General features: G+C 43.1%; 1 protein-coding gene across 1 annotated transcript; it reads left to right on the top strand.

The window, feature by feature from the left end:
* The first annotated feature begins 4252 nt into the window (after positions 1 to 4252).
* Positions 4253 to 7712, top strand: zgc:65997 (uncharacterized protein LOC794398 homolog). Its single transcript, XM_055867041.1, has 4 exons — positions 4253 to 4544; positions 5116 to 5484; positions 5859 to 6036; positions 7229 to 7712. The coding sequence occupies exons 1-4, from the start codon at positions 4542 to 4544 to the stop codon at positions 7513 to 7515; spliced, it is 837 nt and encodes a 278-aa protein (XP_055723016.1). The 5' UTR covers positions 4253 to 4541; the 3' UTR covers positions 7516 to 7712.
* The last annotated feature ends 2858 nt before the right edge of the window (positions 7713 to 10570 follow it).

Raw genomic sequence — 10570 nt, forward strand, 5'->3', positions numbered from 1 at the left:
ACTGTGGGCTCTCACTTTCCGTGGCCGACGTAAGACATTTAAGCGTGTTAACCCTCGCAAGGCTGCCGGCCCAGACGACATCCCTAGCCACGTCCTCAGAGCATGCGCAGACCAACTAGCTGGAGTGTTTACCGATATATTAAATCTCTCCCTATCCCAGTCTGCTGTCCCCACTTGCTTCAAGACGTCCACCATTGTTCCTGATCCCAAGAAAGCAAAGGTAACTGAATTAAATTACTATCGCCCCGTAGCAGCCACTTCTGTCATCATGAAGTGCTTTAAGAGGCTAGTTAAGGATTGTATCACCCCTACCTTACATGACACCCTAGACCCACTTCAATTTGCTTACCGCCCCAATACATCCACAGACGATGCAATCACCATTGCACTGCACACTGCCCTATCCCATCTGGACAAGAGGAACACCTATGTAAGAATGTTGTTCATTGACTACAGCACAGCCTTCAACACCATAGTACACTCCAAGCTCATCATCAAGCTTTGGGCCCTGGGTCTGAACCCCGCCCTGTGAAACTGGGTCCTGGAATTCTTGATGGGCCTCCCCCAGGTGGTGAAGGTAGGAAACAACACCTCCACTACGCTGATCCTCAACACAGGGGCCCCACAAGGGTGCGTGCTCAGCCCCCTCCGGTACTCCCTGTTCACCCATGACCGAGAGGCCACACACGCCTCCAACTCAATAATCAAGTTTGCAGACGACACAACAGTAGTAGGCCTGATTACAAACAATGACGAGACAACCTATGGGGAGGAGGAGAGGGCCCTGGCGGAGTGGTGCCAGGAAAATAACCTCTCCCTTTACGTCAACAAAAAGAAGGAGCTGATCGTGGACTTCAGGAAAAAGCAGAGGGCGCATGCCCCTATCCACATCGACGGGACTGCAGTGGAGAAGGTGGAAAGCTTCAAGTTGCTTGGCATACACATCACTGACAATCTGAAATGGTCCACCCACACAGACAGTGTGGTGAAGAAGGCGCAACAGTGCTTCTTCAACCTCAGGAGGCTGAAGAAATGTGGCTTGGCCCTTAAGACCCTCACAAACTTATACAGATGCACAACTGAGAGCATTCTGTTGGGCTGTATCACCGCCTGGTACGACAACTGCACAGCCCGCAACCGCAAGGCTCTCCAGAGAGTAGTGCGGTCTGCACAACGCATCACCGGGGGCACACTGCCTGCCCTCCAGGACACCTAAAGCACCCGATGTCACAGGAAGGCCAAAAAGATCATCAAGGACATCAACCACCCGAGCCACGGCCTGTTCATCACGTTATCATGCAGAAGATGAGGTCAGTACAGGTGCATCAAAGCTGGAACCGAGAGACTGAAAAATAACTTCTCAAGGCCATCAAACTGTTAAATAGCCATCGCTAGCAGCTACCAACCCTGCACTTTCCAGGCTGCTGCCCTATATACACTGCTCAAAAAAATAAAGGGAACACTAAAATAACACATCCTAGATCTGAATGAATGAAATATTCTTATTAAATACTTTTTTCTTTACATAGTTGAATGTGCTGACAACAAAATCACACAAAAATGATCAATGTAAATCAAATTTATCAACCCATGGAGGTCGGGATTTGGAGTCACACTCAAAATTAAAGTGGAAAACCACACTACAGGCTGATCCAACTTTGATGTAATGTCCTTAAAACAAGTCAAAATGAGGCTCAGTAGTGTGTGTGGCCTTCACGTGCCTGTATGACCTCCCTACAACGCCTGGGCATGCTCCTGATGAGGTGGCGGATGGTCTCCTGAGGGATCTCCTCCCAGACCTGGACTAAAGCATCCGCCAACTCCTGGACAGTCTGTGGTGCAATGTGGCGTTGGTGGATGGAGCGAGACATGATGTCCCAGATGTGCTCAATTGGATTCAGGTCTGGGGAACGGGCCGGCCAGTCCATAGCATCAATGCCTTCCTCTTGCAGGAACTGCTGACTGTCACGTTCCTGACCTGTTTTCCATTGTTTTTGTATGTGTTTAGTTGGTCAGGGCGTGAGTTGGGGTGGGCATTCTATGTGTTGTGTTTCTATGTTGGGTTTAATGTGTTGCCTGATATGGTTCTCAATTAGAGGCAGGTGTTTGACGTTTCCTCTGATTGAGAACCATATTAAGGTAGGCTGTTCTCACTGTGGGTGAGTGCATTTCGTGGGTGATTGTTGCTGTGTCTGTGTATGTCGCACCACACGGTACTGTTTCGTTTCATTCTTTCATTTCTTTTCGTGTGTTCTTTCCTGTTTGTGCGTTCATGTTATATGTTCTCTAGTTTAGGTTTGGTCACGTCGTTTATTGTTTTGTAGTTCAAGTGTTCTTCGTGTTTCGTCTTTGTTTAATAAAATTCATTATGTATTCATCACCCGCTGCGCCTTGATCCACTCATTCACCACAAGACAATTGTTACACTGACACACTCCAGCCACATGAGGTCTAGCATTGTCTTGCATTAGGAGGAACCCAGGGCCAACCGCACCAGCATATGGTCTCACAGGGGGTCTGAGGATCTCATCTCGGTACCTAATGGCAGTCAGGCTACCTCTGGCGAGCACATGGAGGGCTGTGCGGCCCCCCAAAGAAATGCCACCCCACACCATGACTGACCCACCGCCAAACCGGTCATGCTGGAGGATGTTGCAGGCAGCAGAACGTTCTCCACGGCGTCTCCAGACTCTGTCACGTCTGTCACATGTGCTCAGTGTGAACCTGCTTTCATCTGTGAAGAGCACAGGGCGCCAGTGGCGAATTTGCCAATCTTGGTGTTCTTTGGTAAATGCCAAACGTCCTGCACGGTGTTGGGCTGTGAGCACAACCCCCACCTGTGGACGTCGGGCCCTCATACCACCTTCATGGAGTCTGTTTCTGACCAATTGAGCAGACACATGCACATTTGTGGCCTGCTGGAGGTCATTTTGCAGGGCTCTGGCAGTGCTCCTCCTGCTCCTTCTTGCACAAAGGCGGAGGTAGCGGTCCTGCTGCTGGGTTGTTGCCCTCCTACGGCCTCCTCCACGTCTCCTGATGTACTGGCCTGTCTCCTGGTAGCGCCTCCATGCTCTGGACACTACGCTGACAGACACAGCAAACCTTCTTGCCACAGCTCGCATTGATGTGCCATCCTGGATGAGCTGCACTACCTGAGCCACTTGTGGGTTGTAGACTTCGTCTCATGCTACCATTAGAGTGAAAGCACCGCCAGCATTCAAAAGTGACCAAAACATCAGCCAGGAAGCATAGGAACTGAGAAGTGGTTTGTGGTCACCACCAGCAGAACCACTCCTTTATTGGGGGTGTCTTGCTAATTGCCTATAATTTCCACCTTTTGTCTATTCCATTTGCACAACAGCATGTGAAATTTATTGTCAATCAGTGTTGCTTCCTAAGTGGACAGTTTGATTTCACAGAAGTGTGATTGACTTGGAGTTACATTGTGTTGTTTAAGTGTTCCCTTTATTTTTTTGAGCAGTGTATATATAGACATGGAATCACTGGTCACTTTAATAATGGAACACTAGTCTCTTTAATAATATTTATATACTGCTTTACTCACCCCATATGTATATACTGTATTATATTCTACTGTATTCTAGTCAATGCCACTCCGACATTGCTCGTCCTAATATTTATATATTTCTTAATTCCAGTATTTTACTTTTAGATTTGTGTATTGTTGTGAATTGTTAGATATTACTTCACTGTTGGATCTAGTATCACAAGCATGTCGATACACCCGCAATAACATCTGCTAAATTTGTGTATGTGACCAATAACATTTGATTTGATTTAGGCGGAAATCTACATTTAAGATTTTTAAAGTGTAATGCAGTTGATTCGCGATGATGACGAAACATTATATTAAACAGGACATTCTTACGCGCCTTAAAATCCAATTGTATTCCAAAAGTAGTGTGAAATGCACTCATAAGCAACATGTAAATAGAGACTTTTTGCTGGCGTTCTGTAAGAACTCTACCCTGTTCCTCCACTAATTTGCGCGCATCGCAAACACAGAAAGGAGTATATTTGGCTGTCTCTTTAGTCCAGGGTGCATTGCATGGTGCAGATGCCAGAGATATTATAGAAAGGAGATAAGAATTCAATGAATTATTGGAATTTGTAACGCCCTTCCCAGCAGACTGTTGACCAATTGGATTGACGTTGTCATGTTGCGTCACATGGTTGCAAAACTAGTCGTCACCCAATCCCTTCTCAAAGTCAGTGTATATGTCGAGAAACGTGCCTACTCTTCTCGAAAGTACGTAATCTCACGATTTCAAAGCTATACGATACCACAGTTAGCAAGTTCATTATATTTGTACTTCTTGTTGACGAAATTCGTGCTTATGTTGGGGTTTTTGAACTAGCGCCCAATAGACTCCCGTTCGCTCCTTGAAGGACAGCGCTCGTTGTCCCAGAATCGTAATGAAAACACCGTGCGGCCCATTGACGTAAAATGGGCAACGTTTCCTATCTCCTCAAAAGTATATCTGCAGTTGCGAACGTCAAACTCAATCTGCAGGTTGAACATGGTGAGATTGTAGACGTCTAAATTAATAGTGCAGTTTGTTTAGGACATGTTATATCTAACGAGCTACGTTACATGCTGATATTGTCTTTGGTATTATTGTGTGTAGCTACGTTTGCTAGCTTTCTAACCAGTCAGCCCATAGAGCATTGCATTGTGGATGTTGTAGACGACTTGAGCTGTAACATATTTTCCACAATGATTTTCCATGTTGATACCAACCTTATTATAACTCCAAAATGAAACGTTTGTTCACAAAAATGTTTTGTTCTCACATATTAGTGTTATTGAACACTGTAAATTAAAGGGATTATTGGTTTTGGGGGGATTTTTCCTGTAATGGTTGTGTTAACATGGACTATATGAAATACAGTTTCGTGATATTAGAAGGGTATATAATGTTACGGTCACAAAGGGCCTAGATGTCATTAATTCACCAGTGATATGTTTGCTATTCAAATTAATGGCAGAGAGTTGACATGACAGCGCTAACAGAAAGGCGCTCAGTCTAGCTAGACTGAGTGTTCGTTACAAAACAAAATAACTTTGGGTTGTGTAAGTTTCTTTCTCTTAAGACCCACAGAGGGCGTTGCTGTGGCTTCATCACATTCACTTCTGTCATGGCTGCCGTAGCACTGGTACAGGGTGCGAGTAGGGGACTGGGACTCGAATTTTGCAGAAATATCTTACTAAACAAAGCCCCAGGAGCATTGATCGCGACATGCAGAAATCCGGACAATGCCGCGGAGTTGATGAGCTTAGTTGCGCAACACCCGGGAAAAGTGACAGTTCTGAAATTGGACGTAAACAGAGAAGATGACATCCAACGCGCGGCTGAACATGTTAAAAAGGCATTTGGCAAAGTTGACCTGATCATCAACTCCTCAGCGATGCTTCATCCCTCTGGTAAAGGCGAGACCAGCCTGAAGGACGTTTCTGCACAGGTAAGCTAGCTAAATCGAGTCATACGACGATCAGTGATGGAGCTGGTGAAAAGTGAAGCAAACGGCTTGAACAGTTAAAGCTTAATCTGTGATTGGTAAATAGCTGGGCTATATTGGTAAATACATTTTTGAGAATTTGAAATCAATGACAGTTATTTTCTTTAAGAAAATTGTACAACTTGAATATCCCATCAGAACCCATACTATATTTACTTATTGATTGTAAACAATGTCATTCAACATTCTTTACAACATGGTTAAAACTATCATGTGGATGTCATGGACTAGCAGTGTTACATTTTTCCTAGCCCCATCCCTCAACTGTCTAGTGTTTTTTTTCAAATGTCAGACTCATTCATTGTTGTGTTTTTTAGGGAATAATCTCAACGTTGACAACAAACACTGTGGGACCATTGGTGATGGCCAAGTACTTCGCTCCGCTATTGCAGAAGGGTAGTGGTGCATTTGGCCAGCAGCCGCCAGAGAAAGCCAAACAGCATAGTGGGATCATTGTCAACATCACTGCAAAAGTCGGATCCATTGGTGATAACGGTATGCATCATATGTATAATTTTAAAAGTCAATCCCATCAATCATAGATGGACTCATCTTAATTGATCGAATTGTTAAAATATTAAACAAATCAAATACAAATCAAAAATCAAATGTTATATGTCACATGCCTCGAATACAACAGGTGTAGACCTTACAGTGAAATGCTTACTTACAAGACCTTAACTAACAATGCAGTTTTAAGAAAATCCCCCAAAAAGTAAGAGATAAGAATAACTAGTAATTAAAGAGCAATAGCGGAGCTATTTACAGGGGGTACCGGTACAGAGGCAATGTGTCAATGTGCGGGGGGCACCGGTGTCGAGGTAATTATGTACATGTAGGTAGAGTTATTAAAGTGGCTATGCATAGATAATAACAGAGTAGCAGCAGCGCAGGGGGGGGGGGGGGGGGGGGGCAAAGTCTTATGACTTGGGGGTAGAATCTGTTTAGAAGCCTCTTGGACCTAGACTTGGCGCTCCAGTACCGCTTGTCGTGTGGTAGCAGAGAGAACAGTCTATGTCTAAGGTGGCTGGAGTCTTTGACTATTTTTAAGGCCTTCCTCTGACCCCGCCTGGTATAGAGGTCCTGGATGGCAGGAAGCTTGGCCCCAGTGATGTACTGGGCCGTACGCTTGCGGTCGGAGGCCGAGCAGTTGCCATACCAGGCAGTGATGCAACCCGTCAGGATGCTCTCGATGGTGCAGCTGTAAAACCTTTTGAGGATCTGAGGACCCATGCCAAATCTTTTCAGTCTCCTGAGGTGGAATAGGTTTTGTCGTGCCCTCTTCACAACTGTCTTGGTGTGTTTGAACCATGTTAGTTTGTTGGTGATGTGGACACCAAGGACCTTGAAGCTCTCAACCTGCTTCACTACAGCCCCGTCGATGAGAATGGGGGCGTGCTCGGTCCTCCTTTTCCTTATGAATCATCCTTATGACTGATTTAAGTGTCTAATGGCTTCTATTTGACTTTCAAATTTGACTATTTCAAATGGAGTGCATTGATGTAGGCTAATATAATTTGACAGTTTTATCGACTTAAGTTTGTGGTTACACATTCACACAACATTCACACATCAAGCAGTCTATACGTTTAAAAGCGAGGGGCATTATGTAACCTGCACATGGGCGTGGCCATTCAACTTGTAAGTTGAACAATTTCAGAATAAGTCTATCTGTCTGTCCATCTAGGTCTTGGCGGGTGGTACAGCTATAGGATGTCCAAAGCAGCACTCAACATGGCCACGCGTAACCTGTCCATCGAACTGGGGAGGAGCAGGCCCAGAGTGGTGTGTGTGTCCTTGCATCCTGGCACAGTGAATACGGATTTGTCTCGCCCCTATCACAAGAATGTGCCCAAGGACAAGCTCTTCAGCACGGGCCACTCCGTGCACTGCCTCATGAGCATCATAGATAGCCTGAATATTGACAAAACAGGGAAAGCCTACAACTGGAATGGTTCAGAACTGCCCTGGTGAAAAATAACAGTACTCATATTCCTCGACAAAGCTTACCAACCTCAGTCAATTCAGGTTTATCTTATATTCTGACCAACTGTACCAAACTGTTAAATAAAGATTAAATGTAAAAATCTAAATAAACTATACCCAAAATAATAATTGTATATTGTGTCCTAGAAGCTGGCATGAGAAAATAAAGAGATACTTTAGTGCTATTGTTTTACTTATATTACAATTGAATTATCTGTGTAAGATTCTTGGTAAAAGAGTGACAGTTAATACAGATACCTTCCTTCAACCCTTCAAATGGGGCTTTTATTTACAATGGCTCATTCATCCCCCTCCTCTCCCCTGTAACTATTCCCCAGGTCGTTGCTGCAAATGAGAACGTGTTCTCAGTCAACTTACCTGGTAAAATAACGGTAAAAAAAATAAAAAATAAATAAAAATAAATGGGGCTTTTATTTTGAAACAACGAAAGCAATAAAGAGAGATGTTAAAGAATACTGTCAAATCTTCTTGAAAAGGTGATCTGTTGCATTCTATGGGTGATGTGACACTTTGGAATAGCTTCTTTAATTAGTTCTGTGAGTTTGTTCAGGAGCTGCTGGTTATCAGGGTAATTAAACATCAAAGACAACATATCCCAGATTTATAAAGAGCAGGCCAGTTGTTCTAAGGTCTCTCTACTACTTCATGCTTCTGGCCACTAGATGGTGTTAATATTCCAGTTTCTCCCAACACAAGTCACAATTCAGTTTACCAGGTGAAAGCCTACTCTACACCAAGCCTATTTGATACTCCAATCCTCATAGGCTACATGCTTATAGAGTCTCATTCACAAGACATTTGAGACGCAAATATGACAGAAACAGCACATACTGGTGGACATGTACACTACTGTTCAAAAGTTTGGGGTCACTAAGAAATGTCTTTGACAGAAAAACACATTTTTTGTCCATTAAAATAACATCAAATTGATCAGAAATACAGTGTAGACATTGTTAATGTTGTAAATTACTATTGTAGCTGTTTGTAAGTGACCCCGAACTTTTGAACAGTAGTGTAAATCCTACAAAGATTATGGACATGGACAAGACAAAGATAAAATCTCTCCGAGGGTGAAAGCGATGATTAGAGTAAAACAAACTTTTTGATTTCAGCAGACACAAATAATAACCTTTCAGGCACATGTTACATAGTGCAGACAGAGCAATCCGATTATCACACACTGGTGTGCATATAGGCCGAGGGTCATTATAGCTCTAAAAAAAAAAAAAAAGTGGCTCGATGTACACGCCCCCGTGAAAATCAAATTATGATAATAACAAATCCCCATTAAAAAAAATCTGTCAGTTTAAGCTAGACATGAGCCCTATCTGCAGTGAAAGACAGAGTTAGAGCAGTGTTTGTCAGACCAGTAGGCTTCCCGAAAATCGGTCTTCTCACGAACAATGTCTGTATCGCTTAATATTATTATGACCTTGCTATGGAAAGACGAGACTGTCAAGAACACGATGATGTTCTCCGTTTTAATCTACGACCTCCACAAGTGTCAGGCGACTCTTCTGAACTCGCCGATCTGCCAACCTCTGTAGTGTCCCAACAGTTTGGGCTACACACGAATATGTCCCCTCTTGTGGAAAGGTGAGACTAGAATGTCCACAGGCCTCACAAGACTCTCTAAAAGTCCCGCCCCCCACCAGTTGTAAAAATGAACAGAAGTATATATGGAGACTGTATAAGGGGTTAAATACATGTAATATAAAAAAATAAATCCTGATCTTTCTTATATCTCTCAGATATAGGGCAGACACCAGAACAAACTTCCTTTAGATTTTTTTGGGGGGGGACTATCTGTTGTTCCATATAGTGAATCTGTTATTCAATGCGTTTGTATGGGCTAATAGCAGTAAAGTAATTTTTCATCAAATAATTGTTATGGGTTTTAAAGTCAATGTTCCCACGTTTCAGAGTAAACGCTGTAGTGTAGTCAAGGCTATATGTAGGCTCAATCGGAAATTGCCTTTAAAAACCTCAATGCCCATAATCTGTGATTGGATTAAAACCTGGCCCTTGTTTGGTTATTTCGTATTAGTAGCCTACACACAATTGCCGCTAAAAGATTCATTTGTAGGCAGTAGGCAAAACATTTATAGTCTGCTAAATAAATAAACAACTGATTTAAATACTAAATGAACACTACTTTAAAGTACATAATTTAACTACACAGTAATTAATCAGTCTCACAAACTACTGAAACTAGGGTATAGAGGGCTTTAGGACTTGGAACAGTTTCACTCATGAACCTGAGTAGCCTGTCCTCAGTAGCCTAGTTCTAATCGTGACGCAAGTATATGAACAACTGGTTGGTTTGCAAGGCTATTACGCAACCATTTCCACTCTGAATATTTGACTGTACTGTCTGTTCACAGTAGACCTACGGCAAAAGTATAATAACTTCTTATAAATAGATATTCTGAAAATCATATCAACCTCGCCAGACCAAATGTTAGTGTGTGCCTAGATAAGAACCACCGCAGAATAAATGTGAGGAACAATCCCATCAGTTTGTCCTGGGATAGTTTGTGCCAGAACAAAACAGAAGGTAATGATGACAACACCCAAAGATACACTGACAGTTTCGTCACTATATAGGTGACAAAGTATCAATAACTCACCATTTACCTCTGACCCACAGAGATGCACAGGTGTAAACAAAGCTTCATAATCACATGTGAAAAGCAAGGTTTGGGAAAAATAACATGACATAGCGAGAAGTAAACAGCTTCTCCATCGGAGTCAGTTTTGACACATATAGGAAAATGTTCATCACAGCCGGTCATGCCCTCCACTTGGCTGTGTTTGTGTGTTATAAATCATGTCGATATTACTGTCTAGGCTACTAACAGCACGCATGACCATTGCTTAATGCATACCTATAAATATGGCAGAGCCATGGCTGAACGTTGCATCCAGAGGGAATAACATTTAATAATCTAACAATAATTAGATTATCCATTGCCTGGGCGACTGTTCTACTTTTTATGCATGTAAACCTGAATGCTTGGTT

The sequence above is a fragment of the Salvelinus fontinalis genome, chromosome 1 (assembly GCF_029448725.1).
Source record: "Salvelinus fontinalis isolate EN_2023a chromosome 1, ASM2944872v1, whole genome shotgun sequence".
Taxonomy (NCBI): Eukaryota; Metazoa; Chordata; class Actinopteri; order Salmoniformes; family Salmonidae; genus Salvelinus; species Salvelinus fontinalis.